Consider the following 18411-nt stretch of genomic DNA (forward strand, 5'->3'; position numbering starts at 1 on the left):
TGTGGAAAGTAATGAGCCATGAAATACAAACATAATATCGTCAAAGAAATTAATTTTGTATTTTATGGACTCACGTGCACTGTAGCTTTAATATTTTAGAGGTAGCCTTTAGACTTTTCGTATAAACTTCCCAACGTAATGAGTGAGGTTTAGAAATGTTTACGGACGGCTGAGGTCGAGACTCCATGCACTTGCTCTACACATAAATTCTCGCTGGTCGACGTATTTCACACACTTTTGGGGAGATTTAAGTGCAAGAGAAAAGCCAGAAGGTGAACTTTCTACCATTGAAATGCACCTGACGGCATTAGAACTTCCTTAAAAGACTCTCTCTCTTAAATGTATCCCATTATCATGTGCTGTATAATGCCCCCTTCTCAACCCTTTTCGGTTTAAAATGCTAGGTTTGAGCGGGTGTTCACGAAGCACCTCACTGATTGCCACATTCAAACACTGAGTTCGTACGCGATTTAGGCGGTAGGTGAGTGTCAATGGTTAACTTATGGATCTTATATTCATGAAAAACTTGAATTTCACCTCTTCACATGGCTGATTGGGGACGAAAGCAATAATCATCACGAGTAGATGCTTGTACTCTCATCATTGAATGCTAATCAAGCATTAATAGTCAACCTGAAAGCTAGACGTCAAAGGTTTTAGGGTAGAGTTCATCCTGAATTGAGCTTTAGTGCTTGAAAAATTCACCCATAAGGCTACGGAGGGCCATCTTTCGATTCCTCTCGAAATTCTGGTTGCAAGAAAACTTCATGGCTTGCCTATTATTATGATGACATTCAGAGGCATCACACGGAGAGAGGTTATCACGTCCTCTGAAGTTTGAGGTCAGCGAAAAATGTTTTAATCCGATGCAAAATCCTGTTTTCTGATTAACGCTAAAAAAATAATTTACCTAACGGCCAAATTTTCTTTTCCAGTCTTATTCTTTCCATATTTTGCAATCAAAAGACAAAGTCTATGGTTTCAAGTTGGTATTAAATGAAAACAATATTTGCATTTCTCTTCCTTATTTCCTTCGCTCTCAGTAAGTGCATATAACAAGCCATTGTCCCAACTTCGTCAACTTGGCCCGAATTAAATTTCTCTCCCTCTTCCCCCTTTCTAACCACTCCGCGTATCCTTAACATCTTCATTCCGCCAGGCATCACATTTCATTCCCCACGTACACTTTCAGCACATGAAAGAATCATTCCTTTCAAACTTTCCCAAGCCTCACTCGTATTCACGCATCCACCGAACAGTGGTGTGCTCCGCATTCTGCACCTCGGGCAATAAAGTACTCGGCCCGTCGTCATACACAACGGATTTTATTATGTTCTGGTAATCATCCTTTTCCATAAATAGAAATGAACTACAAATTTATGCTTGAACCATGCACTCGAGAGACAAACATTTTTTTACATAGACCCCGACTCGACAAGTTTTCTCCGTTATCCGTTTACCCACGAGTCGCCAGAAGGTAAGAGATGCGTTTTTCGAAGGAATCTCTTCTGATACCTGCAAAGCCATTCATGTCTTTTCATCTTATTATTCTCTCTCCAGGGGTTCCAGAAGTCTCCCACCCCCCGCCGATCACCCCCAAACCCCATCCTTCAAACATTTCGTCTTGACCCGCGCTCGTGCGCACAATCCATGACCACAAATCGTCGAACACCCGCTTTCATACAAATATAAGAGCAACTTTTTTATTACTTCAATCCTAGGATTGGTTTACTGCAGCACATATCTTTCCATTCTTCTGCATTTGAATGCAAGAGAAGGCTGCATATTCTAGGGAGACTAATGTGGTGGTTTCCCGTTGCCTTCCACATCGCAATACCGTGCACTTCATTCTCGTTCGCAGCTCAGTCTGCGCCACCAGTGCCTCATGGTGAAACTGCTGCCTTTGGGTTCAGGGGTCTATTTATCTCGTTGTCTCGTTCCGAAATATCATTATTGTGGTTTTTCTGTTCGTGTGTGGTTACCTAGTTCCGTAAAACCATTAAAAAGTTTTTTCTAATCTGAAAAATTTCCGCCGGTCATGGGACTCGAACCAGCGACCTTCTCCACGCTACCTCTGGTTTACCCCCATCCCTAATAACAAGAACAGCTAAGGGACGCAAATTCATTGCTTCATGTACACTCCAGCCATTTCACTCAGAACGAAGCCTGCACTCTACCTACAGTATAATTTACTCCTGGGCATGATGCTATACAACGCCATTAATTCCAATAGCGCACCCCTTCGCGCTTAATATCGCATTCACAAGGTATACAGCAGTCTCTAAATTAACTCATTCGCCAACCCCTGCACCTTACCAAGGTCTAATCGTCCAAGTATCGGCCCATCCATTTCTAAGTGGACCAACCGATCGCATACCTACGGCCAACTCAACCCAATATGGATGGCTTCGATCGTACGAAGTTTTTCTTAGGTATTTTTTAAGTATTGAAAGTTGGAGCAAGCAAGGTAACCGGCCTTCGCGTTTACAGAGCCGCGTGCATCATTAACCGCTAGAGCTGATGTTACTCCGAATGTCAGTTGCGAGACAATTCCATCGGCGTGCCGAAGAACGAAAACAAAGCCAAGTTATACCACAGAACCACACTGCATTTGCTCTGAACAAGGTAGTGTCCCTCCGGCAGAGTTTATTCTGATAGCCAGGATACCGATTCCCGAACCTCACCTGTTTCCCGCAAATCTATGGCAATCTTCAGTGCACTGATACACTCCGGGAGCCGGTGATTGTGAACATTACTGCGACGTTATGGGGAATTTCATCGCTAACTTCTCATTCATGGTAATTTCTCATATCGTGCGAATTCGTCTAACTAGCATTACGGGCTTTATTTCAATATTCACTAATGCGTCGCATGTGATTCCTTTACATTGTCTCTCCTGTTATTTAATGAAATAATTTCTCACTATTACAGTCACTAAAAAGTCGAACAAAGAACGTTTTGCCTCCAATGCCACCAAAAAGGGGCTTCTCTCCGCGGAGAGTAAAGGTGTAATATTTGAAATCAGCAGTTGAATGCATATGATACCGTAAACACTACAATCACAGAAATTCCACATGCTTAAAGAACGGCGGTAACGGATTCGACCGCCGACTTGCCCCGAAATACAGGATTCCGGTCATGGCCAATGATTTTGGCACTGCGAAATTCCTGCATTTGGGTAAATTCCACAGGTGAATGCTATCGTATTTAACATGAGCGATTAAATTCATCCGCCAAAAATGCACGAAATCAATTAAGTGCACGCGATTCGATTCAATATCGGCTTTCCTCGAATGTGAAAGATCCGCTCTTTGGCTTCCTTGGCCGGAGCATTTTGCAAAATACTCGCCCCACCGCGGCTCGTGCCAATCGGCAAACATGCCTCCGCGCCGGAAGGCGGCTAATCCCCGGTGGGCGGACAGCGGCGTGCTTGGCGCGGCACTCTAGCGCTTCTCCGAGCGGCTGCAACCTTAGAAAGGCCGCGCCTTCTGCACTCTCGCCTCCCGTCAAGTCCCCTCGGCAGGGGGGGTGGGCCCGACTTGAGCGGCAAACGAGAGGGTAAGAGGGCTTCGGGGAGAGAGGCGGCTCCTCCTCCCAATGAAGTTCGAGGGTAGCTCTGAGGAAAACGTCCGCCCGAGGGAGACTTCCGGCGCCTGTGCTGTGATGGATGTGCTCGCGGGGATCACTTCAAGTCGCCTCAGTCTTTACACCATGAAACCCTAGGCCTAATTATTATCCTTGTGGATGTAATGCGTAGGAATCAACTTCATTCGATTAACACGGATTTCCTCACTCGATGGCCATTCAATGCACTCGGTTTATGGAATATATTTTAGTACTACATAATTAGGTCATCTAACCTTTTGCCATCAATCATAAATGACAGAATTTATCTATTAAATTCAAGCAAATATTGGCTCGAAATCCTATCCGTGATATAATCACGGGCCAAGCGCGAAGTAATTTTGAATTTTAAAATTTACTCCGGACGTAAAAAGGAACGTTTTTATTGATTGGGAACGCTATCTCTCACAGTAAACTTCTTGTTTCGGGAACGTGATTGTGATTATATACTGACGCCACTGCACTATTTCTCTCCAGTGAATTTTCCTCAAGATCTGATGATATATTGGCCTTAAATTCGTGTATCAATGACAATCATAAACATGAGTGATGGAGATTAAAGGAAATCAGCTTTTTGATTGAAACCAATAAACCAACCGCCAGCATAGAAATGACGTAAATCTCCTAAGACCCCAAAAACCAAGTTGAAAGTTAACGTAGTCATGCGATAGGGTCATTTCTACGAACGCATTGCATTTGGAGCACTTGAATTTCTCCTGTTGCGTGAAATAAAAATATTTTCTCAATTTATTCGAAAACTGTTGAAATAACAGCTTTAAGGAGATTGAAATATATCTCTCTCTGTGAATGGATTCGTAATGGATTAACTATGGTTAATATGAAAATGGTACCCTGACTGTGGTTCAGTTTTTTGTATAAAATTTTACTTGTTTCCCTATTTACATGGACAAGCAAGCCTCACTCGACTTATTGACCTATCGGTCGTGAGCATTGGAAACAAAAAATTAGGCACTAAAATAGCAGACAGCGAGAAATAAGCTCTCTGCAGTAAAAACCACGATTTTTTAGGTGGATTAGAAATGATAACACTTTGACGAGCGCATTGGGACCACTCAACGCTGTTATATTGACATGACCTTGTTTAAGGTTCGAGAAAAAATAAGTTTGACCCGAAGCTACAACCGAGAAATGCCCGAAAAATAAATTGCATAATTTTCTCATCGCGTTCATGTTATGTACACCTCAAGAACCTGCGTAAACACCGCAGTACATATATCCGTAACCGTAGCTGTGATTCAAATTAAACGTCGTTTTGTTTCCCGCCTTTCACTCAGCGAACAACAACACACCCCTTCACCGGATTGAGATTCAAAATAGCGCTCGTCGGCCGAGCTGTCATTCCATTCCCCCCAATGGCGACGACGAGCGCTCGCGTCAACGTCGCCAGTTATTCATCGCACAACACAAAAACGCTCAAATATGCGCCGGCGAAGGGTTTCGAGCTGAGCTGGGTGAGCAATCACTCCGATGGGCTCGTGTGGGCACCGCTTACCGCACATCCTGGGTCGGTCGGCATCCCGCGGGGAGTCCGAGAAAGGCTGCAAGTCCGACGGGTGCCCGCCGGCGGGCCGGTAGTCCCTCGGCGCCCCACTCGCACTCCTCTTCATCAACTCCGATATGATCTTGGGTTTCTGGGAGACGGCGTAAGCTTCTCCGGGGCCGGAGTCCCTTCCGGGTTCGTCTCCCAACACGGGCACTACCATCGTGGAGGCAGCGGGCGAACACGTCCTGTCCCACGAAGCACACGCGACCATAAAAGCAGTCTCCTCCCGCAGACGCCACCGGCCGGGACGGAGGGGGAGAGGTGGGGGGTTTTCGTTTCAGTGTCTCCGGCAGGGGCTCATCTCCGCGGGCGCGGGACTGCGGCGTGGGCGCATAGTGGGGCGGGCGGGAGCGCGTGGAGGCTCGGCGGGGGTCTCGTGGCTCGGGTCGGCGGGGCGTCTGCGAGCGGTCGCTCTCGCGGCGGTGGACGGAGTGAAGGGGAGAGCCAAGGCTGCGACGGCGGAGCCCCGCCTCTCCCTTCCTCCACGCCGCTAAACACTCCCCTCCCCTCGCCCCTCCTCGCCCGTCCCAACGGACGTAATCAGCTTTTGCCGACTATCGAAAACTATACCGGGGTTCGCCGTTGACTCGTCATATATATAAAAACCAAACAAAGGGGTGTGCGTGGAGTGACTTGAGGAATTCATACGGCGGATGCATGGCGAGGGAGGAGTCGGTCAAACCTGAAATTCATTTGCCCTCAGCTTCCGTCGCAAAAATTAGGCAAAGACTCCCGCAGCGAGGTGGTGGGGCAAAATAATGAAAAAGCTCGCCCACCGACTGACAATTCAGCCGGGGCACTCAATCGCTATGCACTAGGCCATCAGTTGTATTTGGATCGTGGAATTCTGGGAGGATTGGACGTCGACTGCGTCATGAGCAAAGAATCCTTTCATTGGCTTTGCTGTGGACATCTATTCTTTGACGTCAGATTCGATGGCTTATGCACTGGCTTCCCACTCAGAGGGCCCGTGTTCGAATCCTGGTGGTGGCAGAATTTTTAGGCGGTAGCGCGATTCCTAACTTGTGGCGTTACGTGCGGAGCTCTTGAGGCAAACTTTAACTTCCCATCCAACGGTTCCTTCGGATGGGACGTTGAATTGTGACCCTCTTGGCAGCTATCATCAAGAGCAGTCCCTCTGCCGACGCCGGGTTTCTCTCCATTCTCCCCTAACGATCCTTGAAGCAGCATTGCTCCCCATCCTCCCCCTCCAGCATTGCTCGCCGACCCCTGAAATGGCGCAAATGGCCTGAGAAGCTTTCCGTCTCATCCCATCATAGCTACTACTACATTTCTTTTTGATTTCTCTGTCATACCTTACCTTTCACTTACGTTCGTGCATCGCTGATGTTCGTTGACGCACCTTTCTTTGCCTCCAGCTTCACTTCATCAGTCCTCCTGACTTATCACTTTGTCCCTTTGGTCAATGGCAAATGGCTCCCCACCCACGTCGCCCTCAGTCATCCCTCTCTGTCAGCTAGCATCCATGCATCTCTCGACTGTCAGTCGAATGTGCTACACTTATTTTATTTATCATGAATGCATAACAGTTCAAATTAGAAAATATAAAAACTGAATGCCAATTGCAACATTTGCGAGAACTTTCAAAAATTTTTTTCCATTGACGCCAATTAATTGCACAAATTTTGTCTCGAGTATTTATTTGGATATGTTACTCTCTTTGCAATAGTGTGTACGCTGTGATGGACATACATACTTACACTTCTGTTACGCATCCCATTTAAAATATTATGATCTCGTCTAATATCATGCACGAAATTGCACTCGGAGCGGAATTTGAATTTTGGCCAGATAACCCCACTTCATTACTGAAAAATTTGCGTACAAAACTATTTATTTTTCCAGTCAAATATTATTTATGCATGGGGATTTTACTTGCAATGAATGACATCGCATTAAGCGTTATACAAATTTTAACTCTGGAAAACATTTATCCATCATTTTGACGTGGGAATATTTTTGACGGAACATATTCGAAATAGTTATTCTTTTGAAATATTAGCTTTGATATGGATTACCATGTTTGGATATTTGATTGGAGATGAACAAATCTTGATAAAAATGCTGTCATGACTTGGCAGAGGAACAGACTGCCCGACTGCTCGCCTTCACTCTCTCCCCTTCTCTTGCCTTAGCAACATAACGGCACCCGATTTTGCTTCGACCACAATATGCGAGAACAGCAAACTATTAACTCATCAGCAGAACTGGCGGTACAATGCTTAACATTGATCAAATTATTTTTCTGCTGCCATTGGTATTTTAACTAGTGTGTTGTCTTCCTTTTAAGATACGTATTTCCACGACTGCCGCTATGAATCACGGATTAAGGAAGCTCTCGGAATTGGAAAAGTCGCTCTGATTTGGCGAGTCCCGCCGACGACGGGTGGACTACCCTTGGAGGCCCTAAAAGGCCCTCAAGGACTCCTCATTTCCACACGCCCCTCAATTCCACTTCTTTTTCAGGGCTCATTACAATTATCGCCGTGTATGTGCGGACTCCATTTTTATATTACTGGTTTTTTCAATAGTTTTATTATTGATTATAATTATTGAATTTCTAAGCGTCACTTGGAATACAATACTCACACGACTTACGCAGCTAGACCACTTATCACATATTATGAAAACATGAACGACACTTTCATAAACAAATTGAGTCAAAGTCGAACGTTTATTTTTCTCTGTGACGATTAAGGATGTTAATGCAACAATTTCAGAGCGTAAAAATCATTCGCCTTGACTGGGACTCGAACCCAGATCCCTCAATATCCGGTCGAGTGCTTTAGCCACTTAAGCTACCGAGGCGTCCTCTTAAACTCTGAAATTTTGGGGCTTTAAAGGAACTAGATGTTATGACGAAATACCGTACATACAATGTCACATGCATTCGTAGTCGTGCGCTGTTTCAGAGTTTAAGAGGACGCCTCGGTAGCTTAAGTGGCTAAAGCACTCGACCGGATATTGAGGGATCTGGGTTCGAGTCCCAGTCAAGGCGAATGATTTTTACGCTCTGAAATTGTTGCATTAAAATGCACATTAGCGGATGACTCCGTTAAAAGTTACTGTTGCGGCATCTCCCGCAGTTTCTTTGGAATTTGTGATTAAGGATGTTGTTTCAAACACCCCCCAGTAAAAAGTAGTAAAATGACTTGTAGGAAACATTGTGGGGTGAGCAGCGGCTACCAAATCGACCATCATGGTGCAGATCCAAATTCCTATAGCACAAAGCCATTAAAATTCTCGAATAATTGAAATTAACTGTGGATGATCACCTGGGTAAGTAGAAGGAGATCTTTGGCGATGAGAAAAGTTTTCCCTAAGACTCAATGACCTTGGTGCTTTACCTGTTAAAAGAATTTGGCATTTTATTTATTGATGCCGCCATTATAAGTCTCGCTGTGCTCAATTCCGCATTCCATCACTGTTTCTTCAAAGCTTAACGCCAAAGATTCTCTTTCCTTGACTCTATGCATTAAAATAATACGAATGATAAACTTCATTATGCTCCGCCACGGACGTGAAAAGAACCACAATTCTGCGTGAACTAGTTTTTCTACAATTCAAGCTGGATTAATTTCGTATAAAATAAATTATGATGCATCAGTACCTTTGGAAACTATAACTCCGCATTAGGCACCATTTTTCCGTCTCTCGGGGTGAATATCAGAATAAACGGGTGAATAAATACAGAGCGAGGTCCTCCTTTGCCTCATTCTCGAATGATCGCTCACGAGAACGGAATGGAAAAGAGTGGAATCCATCTCAATCAAATACTATACACTGGACGGACGGAGTTTCACGCCGGACTTTATAGATTTGTTAACTAGTATTGAGACCGTGGTCGCACGGAGTCAGGATTCCGATACTTGGGGTTAACGTGCCCGAAGAGGGGTCCCAGCCCACCCTTTCCTCCCCCCCGCACCGTTCGTTGGAGCGTCGATTGATTGTTACCCGTGGGAAAGCGTGAGCAGGGCGGGGTGGGAAGGGCGAGGGAAGGGAAATGAACCAAGTCATTCATTCGGGCGCGAACCCCTTTGAAGTGCGCCCATCCTGTGAAGTGAAGCCGTCGCGCCAAGAGGAGACCGTCACACCACAAAGAGACCGTACTGCTTCGGAGTTAACGAGGGTATTCTGTCATAAATTTGGATCCTTTTGTGGCCAATGGCCCGCTCTCTACGTGCCCAAAGATGATTGCGTTCGTTTTCTCTCCAGTGAGGACCACCGTCATAGTGTCTCGGAATTTTTTTAGGTTGTAAACAGGACTTCCTGAGCTCAACTAGGCGATTATCATTAAGTAGGTGACCATTTCGATCTAACAGCATAAGCTTATCCATTATGTTCTTCACAAAATGGCTTTTTAAACAATGCCATTCCCGAGTGCCCATAAAAGCTAATTTTCCAATAACTAAATTAATTGATATAATTAAATGTACCACGATCTCACGTCGAGATCCCATCGATGTCTTTTCTGGTAGATGGTGTGATAGCCACATTTTGAGGAGTTAAATTTAAGTGGGGCATCGATCGATCAATCGGTGGCTAGTAGTTTTGGAAAAAAAATACAATTGGAACATATACTCGTATCCTTATCAAGGGAAGGCACCACAATGCCGTTTTGCACTCGGGCATAAATAGAAATATTCGCACGTAAATTGGTACGCGCGCACATACATGTACACACATTTGTGTCTCAATACATATGTACGAGGGTCATCCGGAAAGTAGTACCCGTTCGTGCCGCATGAAGTGCTGACGACGCGAGTAGCCGCTGGACGAGGTCAGATAGCTTCAGTGGCTTGTCTGCCTTCTCTGAGCCAAGTTGCGTGACGCTAGCATTGCCTGTGTTGTTTCTGTGATTGTTTACAATGTTTAAAAAAATTGAGAACGCCGCCAGTTTGTGAAGTGAGGGCAGTGATTAAATTCCTCAATGCAAGAAACGTTCGCCCATGTGATATTCATCGCCAATTAAAGGAGGTGTATGGAGACAATGTAATGGACGAGTCGTCTGTTCGGCGGTGGTGTCGCAACTTCAACATGGGGAGGGGGAACACACACGACGATGAGCGTTCGGGGAGACCGTCTGTCATTACAGACCAACTGGTGAGCTCAGTTGACGAATTCGTGAGGAACGATCGGCGCGTCACAATTGATGACATCTGTGAGCATTTTCCCAATGTTTCTCGAACAATTGTTCATGAAATTGTTAAACACCATCTGCATTATGCAAAAATTTGTGCAAGATGGGTCCCTCGCGTATCTCAATGAGCTGGCGGCGAAGGACTATGCAGCAGGAATACAGAAACTTGTCACACGTTATGACAAATGCCTTAATTTGCTTGGAGATTATGTTGAGAAGTAGTTTAAAGTATCCTCTTTCAAATAAAATTTTTTATGTTTGTTAATATTTACTTTTGTGTCTTTATTTCACGAACGAGTACTACTTTCCGGATGACCCTCGTATGTCTGTATGTGCGTACGCATGAACGCACATACACGGTTATTTGTATCAGGTGACGCTGACTATATGTTCCACCGAAGGCTTTAATTCATTTTTTTTAATTAAATTTTTAGGATTTGTAGGAAAAACGCATGAGATTCATCAACCTGTTTGGCCGGTGATGAAAATCCAATCACCTGAAATAAAGGTACGAATAATTTCGCTAGCCCGATTTCCAATTGTTATCGATACTTTACGAGCATTGTATTTGCGTCTTAGTTGAGGGTTTTCGCCATAAAGTGCGTCAAAAATGGAATTCCACGCAAACGAGCCGATAATGAATGATGACGTTAAAGAATGTCTGAGAGTAAGGGGACAAAATGCTTCGTTCAGGTAAAAATACGTTTCTATAAACGTGCTGAGAAGTATTATCAATTTGAAATTATGTTATAATGCTTAATTAAATTATAACAGGGCATCATCTCAATGACTTAATGGTTTCATGAGTCTCGATTTACCCTTAAATAATCAACGCGAGTGAGATTGGACGATTTCAGGAACTGTTTTGATCTGGATTACGCCATTTCTGTCATGGGATAATTAGCCTAATAATTAACTATACGTCTGATGGGAAGCCCAAATTTAATTTTTGATTGAACTCGGTAAATCACGGTGACTTTAATTCGCATACAATACCTTTCAGGGCCCATGAATTACGTTTACGCCCTAATTAAAACTGTTTCTGATGCGCGGTGCTTGAAATTGGAATTTCGAGAAATACCTGTAGGCCAGCGCATCCTCCTCCATAATTTTGTTGCAATCGGGTCTCATGTGTATACCATACATTCTACCGAATGCTTCCTTCGTAATTATTTATCAACGCCCCTCGTCTTTCTAGTAATCTAAAACTCGACCTATATCAGTAGTAATATCTAATACGGTCCCAGCAATCGATACTCCAGCTTACCAATAATTTAAAAAATAATCTACTTTCCCCATGTTCCTGTACTGACATAGGTTTCCATAGTTGAGATTTTGAGGGTAAGGTGGCAAACGTAACGTTTCTACTTCATAACCCTGATTTCTAAACCATCGAACCGCAATCACATTACGATTTAATTACTCGCACTCTTCGGACTTGGTAAAAGTGAACTTGTTCTGCGGCACAAGATAAGAAAGACGATTCAACTGCTTTAACCCTGTTCGTGGTACGAGTTTTGGTATTAAGTACGAAACTACTTCAAGACGTCTCCGTACTTTTTCAATTCTTTGGGGAAGGGGTGGAGGCGGGTCCCGCGGGTGGAGTGGGAGGGGCCGCCGAGCAGCGGAAAGACACTCACTGCATTCATTAGCCTATACCTTCGTGTGTGTGTGTTTGTGTGTGCGTAACCCGGGAGTTAAGTTCACAGAGCTTCGTAGGCTCCACAGCCTAGAGATATAAGCATTCATTGAGGGGCCGTGGGAAGGGTTCTGGCCCCCCGGGAAACATATCCTCCCTGGCACTCCTACCGACGACGGCACTTATGAGCTCAGCCCTCATTACCCGCGCCAAGAACATTGTCTTCGGCTCACGACTCGTGGGCTCGCAAACTTCCGCACTTCTGAATTGAATCGTTGAACGCCCAATTTCAAGACGCGCGCGAAATAGTTATTTCCATAATTTCGCGGTTTATAAAAACTGTAACAGTATTAGTGTAATTACTAATATTGATACTTGTGGAAGCCATTTCCTTTTCTAGTACTTCATTCATGCCGGGCGAAGTTGTGGAACAGCATTGTGAGACCCACGAGAAAAAAAGTTCTCTCCCAGTGCTTTGAGCAGCCTGGGGAGTCATCATGACCTGTTCCATGAGAACGAAAGACACCGATTCGCCGGAGGGCTCGAGTTGCCCAGTAATTATGTAAATAGCCAAGGAAAGCAGCTGATGTTTCCCAAAGCGACGGATCCGAAGCCTTAGGTACTTACTCGAGGGAGGGCCTTCGCACGAGCGGAAGTGGGCGGAGGACAAAACACACGGTGTGCCAATCGGGGTTCATCCTTCGCTCGTGCCGATGAGGGAAATGAGCCGAAGCCAGGTGACCACGCGTGCCGAAGTACATGCATACATGGGTCAAGTGCCCTGGCTGGTGAGGACGGCAAGGGGGATTCCCGGCCGCCAATGGTCGATCGCTTCCCGCCGGTCGAGCGCAGACGTGGCCGTGGCCACCTCGGGAGCCGATGGCCCGCGGGTCGCCCCCGGACATAATTCTACCAGGCTCGCTCACCCTGGATCCGTACGATACGAAGGGGACGAAGTAAGCGTACACGGACGGATCCACTTTCGCAATCCAGATACGTAAGCCTTTGAATATGTACGTGTCTCCACGACCCTCGGAACCCTCTCAGGAAGCGAAGCGCGCGCAAGATCGGAGAGAGAGCTGGCAAACACGTGTTCCCAGGCTTCGCAAGGGAAACGTGTGCCTCGACATATCATAAGAAAGGCCAAATTGGTGGAGATGGGTGAATATGGATCATCTCAGGGGCTGTCTCCATATCATTAATCTTATCCAATCGTTCCACGTGGCAAAATCATGGGGACTGATATGCTAAATCAGGCATATACGGTGCCTAATTAAAATATAGATAGTCGTCTTTATTTTGGGGCGAGATTGAGACCATCGAGTCTCTTCTACCACATAACCCCTCGTAACGCATTTAGAATTTTAATTATAAACTTACAGATAAATTATATAAATTATTTCATTTTTCTATAAAATTTGGCCATAGCCAAACATGCTTGATTTTATTGCTATTTATGCATAATTTACAATTTTATTTTCACCTTCATCAGATATGATATACAAAGAATTTAGACAATCAATAAAACATACGTACAATAAGAGACAATCTTTATCACATACCATAGTGATATGATCTTCAAAATATACAATAGCAGTATACATTAACAATTTACGCATGGAATACTCATCATGGTCTGCTAAGCCAGTGAGTTCCGGCTTGACAGCAGGAGCCACGTAAACGAAAATGATAGCTTAAAGTGTATGCAATTATAAAGACACATGTATGGCGTCACGTTTTTTTCCAAGCCCTAATCCATTCTGTATAATAGCCAGTCTTTTATTCTCCCTTTCACAGAATTTACTAATTGTAATATTCTTAAATATTTAGGTATTTAATTAAAAATTAGAGTTAGAGTGACCTCCAGTTTTCATCTACCCTGATTCATCTGAAAGTATTTTGTTATATACTTAATATTCTCCCTTTGTGGTAACAATGTATTATTTATTATGCATAAATAGCAAACACATTAATGCATAGAATATCTTAGGACTAACTCAAAGCAACACAGTACATTAGTGGCCAAGTTAATGAATAACTGTAACACAAAATATACAGCATGCACACATACAATGCATACAAATACTATACAAACATAACAATGAATACAAACAATACGTTTAAAACAATATTCCTGGTTATATATCTGCAATCGCCAATACAAAGAATGATGCTCCTGCGGAAGAAAAAGGAAGGATCTCGAAGTCTGTTTACAGCTGGATTTTCACTGTTTGGTCAGTTGGGAAATTAGTGATTTATGAAGTGCGCGCTTGACTGATGGGAGAAATGGTGCATTAGCTATAACGGATGATAGGTCATTCCAGTGACGACATTCTGTGACTGCAAATGACTGGTCGTATGTAATTGTCCTCTGATGAGGGATAACGAGTTTATGATTACCTCTGGTATTTAGTTTATGTATTCTATCAAGGCTATTAAAGTCATTGGTGAAATACTGAGGGGTTTTATGATTTAGTATTTGGCAGAGTTAGGACAGCATGTGGAGTTTTCTGCGAGAATCCAAAAATAGCCAGTTAAGTTTGTTAAAATATTCTGTAATGCGATCGGTAATTTTCAAATTGTAAATGAAGCGTACGCATGAGTTTAATGCCCTCTGGTACCGATAGCTCGTTTGAAAAGTGTTGATACGATATGGCACCCTAATCAAAGTGAGGAGGGGATAGGGGTTGGTGCGGTGGCTATCGTACTGGCTTCCCACCCAGAAGACCCGGGTTCAAATCCCGGCAGTTTTGAATATTTTTCAGGGGTATCTCGATCCCTACTTTGTGGAGAGCACTTTGAGTGAGTACGCCGTCCGTCGGAAGGGATGTTAAGCTGCGGACCCCTTGGCGTCTTTCTTAAAGAGTAGGATAATGCTGACGCCGGCTTTCTCTCCACCCTCCATCCTTTCCTGTCCATCCTTAATGGCGCAAATGACCTCAGCTCTCGGTCGCATCCCATCAATACTACTACTAGGCACCTAAAAAGACTGATGAGTGTCATTTTAATGTGATGAATATAAAATACTGAAATTTCTTAAGATAGGGGAGGAATTGATTGATAGCACTGCAAGTTTTCAAACCTTGTGAAGGTCATGAGAAATTCCCATTAGTATCATTACTTTTGTATAAAAATCGCCGAAAAAACGCATTTGATAATGTTTCTAGCCTGTGAACCCATCCTTGTTGCACGATTCTAAAACTTTTGGGAGGTTGGAGTCGCGGTTACCTCTCCGTTGTCTCACTCGTCACTCACTTCAGATCCATCCATCCCCGGGAAGAAGGAATTCCTCCCACACTAGCAGTCGAACTGGGGGTTAGAGCCTCTTAGGTTTTTTTCCGAGTCTTAAGTGTTCCGAAACTCGAGACGATGTCACATACCACCCGACTCCGCAGCAATAAACGTCGACTGACTGCAAACGAGAGCATCTTAATCGTAGAAACCATTTTGTCTGTTAATGTCTGAAACATATAACGTAGTGTGGGTTTGCGGTAAAATTCCCTTATTTGTCAACATCATCAAACTACGTAAATTTCGATTATATCTTCCATTTACACTATCGATCATGTCGCGTATTTATTATATCGTTTATATTGACAAAAATCAGATAAACCGTCCGTATTATCTATGGTTGATGTGTCCATATGATATGGAGATAACATCTAAGTTACCGCCACACGCATTTGCTAAACTTTCCAAATGATTCTCATACTTTTTCGCTCACATACTCACATAGAATGTCGTCAATATCGTCCATATCATATTTCAACTCTAACGTAAAGACCACGATAATTATCGATCCTCAATAAACCTTGTCCTAAATTACGTTCATATTATCCAGGTAATATAAAAATACAGTGTCATGAAAAAATTTCGGTGGCGATGTCTCGTAATATTTAACAGCACTACCCTGATCAGCACGGCCGTTTGTCTGTACTTTTCGCCTCATTGACGGCAGAATGGCTGCATGTGCTGCAATTTCCGACTGGAAGATGGATATTCTTACTGTGCTCTGTCTGCGTAATTCCGCTCAAGGCACGAGTGACTTCAAATCTCGTCCCAATTCAATAACTGCTGTTTATCATACCATACGCGGCGACCCGGAGGATGCGCTCTTTTCGCCCTACACGTGCAAATGATTTTGAAAATAAACGTCGACGATCGAAATCCATAGCATCTACGGAAAATCAATCGGAAATACCTTACCCCAGTAAATACGTACTATAATCAACGCAAAGAGTTGAGCCGAAGCAACAATAAATACTAAAATGGTGAAGATCTTAATTGTTTTGATGAAATGGGGAAACTCAACCCTTTTGCCACAAGTATTACTCTGAACTATCTCATCTCCTGACCCTAAGTTTTGCTGTTCACTCCCCCTCCAGATCTATTTAATACCAGGCGATGTGGCATTGCAATTAAACAAGAAAGATTTTATATTTGGAACCTTCCAATTCCATGGACCTCACGTGGTTCAAATATATTTTCTTCAGCGAGTGCATATTGTCTGCGTCGGTTAGGTCACAGATCAAATGACGTCAGCGACTCCTGCAGCTGTCTGACTTCCTTTACTTCCGACACGAGCCCAGCCCTTGGCATCTAAAGGACAGCGCCTCTGACTCCTCGACTTACGGCCGGGGCATAGTTAGGCAACCGCATTTCCAGCGTCAATGACACCACGGCTTCGAGGGTTTTTACACTGTACATGCTAATTAGTACGCCAGTGGTCCACAATCTGCAACCAGCGAGGATCACTTCACGACTAGTCAATCTTAGAGGGAGAAAATAAATAGGCATTCATATTGTTGAATTTTATGCGTTTTCATTCGAGTTTTTCCACTACAATTTACCAAAAAATGTGAAGGATCCGTTCGTCATAAGAAAAGCCTCCGTCGTTCATTACGTGATGAGAGGGCGAATGACGACAGCATTTACCATGTGGTAGGTTTTTTTTCGATTGAAGTTTTTGCTTAAATACCTCATTCCTCCGTTCACATGAGTGCTTAAAATGAATTTCAAGGGGGTCAAGGGAACCGCAGCATGGGGTATTGATGAGAATGACATAAAATTAGTCGATGACACAATAGCCGCGTCGAGGAAAATATTTTTAAATGGTTTGATTAATTTTTAGACCTCATCGTCTAATTCAATTACAATTCCATTATTTCACTTCCAAAAGCATAGCCACAAATTTTATTCTTTGATGTGTTTGTATACAAGTTTTTTATTTGTTTCTAAATACTATTCAATAAACATAAAAACACAGCAATCAACCCGAAGGCCGCTTTTGCATGTGATAATAGAGTTAACCCAATACTAAGCTCTATACGGCGTGTGATATTCACACACCAGGGAAGGGGGGGCAGTTCCTTTCCCTGTGCCGGCTATGGTTTCCCAGGAAGATCTGGTACTCAAAAAAAACACATCTTGCGTGGAGTGAGGGTTCCCAGAGTGGTTTGCCAGGGAAAGGAACCCGGGCCCGTCAGTTACTAGTCCAACGCTCAACCTCCGGACTACCACGTCCCACTATGCAATATACAGGATCATTTGGATTATATACAGGTCTGTATATAATCCAAATGTAGCAAGAACATCTTGATTGCATTTTAGAGCAAAATGCAAAGATTTAAATGGAGTTATTCACCCTGATTACGATACTTAAGCTTTTCATAATATAATTTAATAATTCGGTGGAGAATTTATAAAATCAGTGAGGTTTGCGGAACTTGAGTCTCTCCATCCACCAGGGGTTGCAAGCATTTCTGAGCGCATTTGAATGTCAGTTCGATAAAAATGTGGTGCAAATAAATTCAAACAAATAGGTGGAACAAGTAGGTGGAACAGTTTACGTATCTTACAAGTGTTTTGGACTAAAATGGCCAGGGTAGTAGGGACGTAAGGAGAAGAATTGCGTTAGGCAAAGAAGCGTTCACAAGGAGGAGGGAATTAATGCCAGGAATGTTGAGTATGGATGTTAAGAATAGGCTCGTCAAAAATTTGAAATCGAGCGTGGTTTTGTACCGAGGGGAAACTTAGTCATTGAAGCAGGAGGATAGACGCAGGTTGGAGTGTTTTAAAATGCCGTGCTATACCATGGTTAAATTATCTCGTCGTTTACATCCCTAGCCATTCCTGACCGATGGCTCATCTCCGACATGATACTGGTGATGGTGGTGCCAAGTATGATGTTCTCTAACTCTCATTGTGGCGTCTTAGGTGGATAGGTTAGGCAAGCGGTGCGTGGGATGGGGTCAGTGTAGTTTACGCTGTCTCTTTTCTGCTCATCGCTGTCCACAAGGACAAGCAAGGCTTCCGAGCAAGGCATATTCCGTGCCCGGCAGCTTTTCATGGAAGATCGTTAGAGGGGCCTCAATCTATTGAAGAATTGAAGATAAATTCAGGTATCAGCGATTGTCCTTGTTG

The 18411-nt window shown here is 43.8% G+C and overlaps 1 protein-coding gene across 1 annotated transcript in view; it reads right to left on the bottom strand.

Annotated features, from left to right (window-relative positions):
- The window catches only part of LOC139685847 (uncharacterized), a 59199-nt gene extending 53593 nt beyond the window's left edge, over positions 1-5606 (bottom strand). The window contains exon 1 of the mRNA XM_071582959.1: positions 5138-5606. Within this exon, the coding sequence (XP_071439060.1) occupies positions 5138-5399 (262 nt within the window). The 5' untranslated portion in view covers positions 5400-5606. The remainder of the gene's footprint in view (positions 1-5137) is intronic.
- Positions 5607-18411: the final 12805 nt, after the last annotated feature.

The sequence above is a fragment of the Hetaerina americana genome, unplaced genomic scaffold, assembly GCF_022747635.1.
Source record: "Hetaerina americana unplaced genomic scaffold, ioHetAmer1.1.p SCAF_12, whole genome shotgun sequence".
NCBI lineage: Eukaryota > Metazoa > Arthropoda > Insecta > Odonata > Calopterygidae > Hetaerina > Hetaerina americana.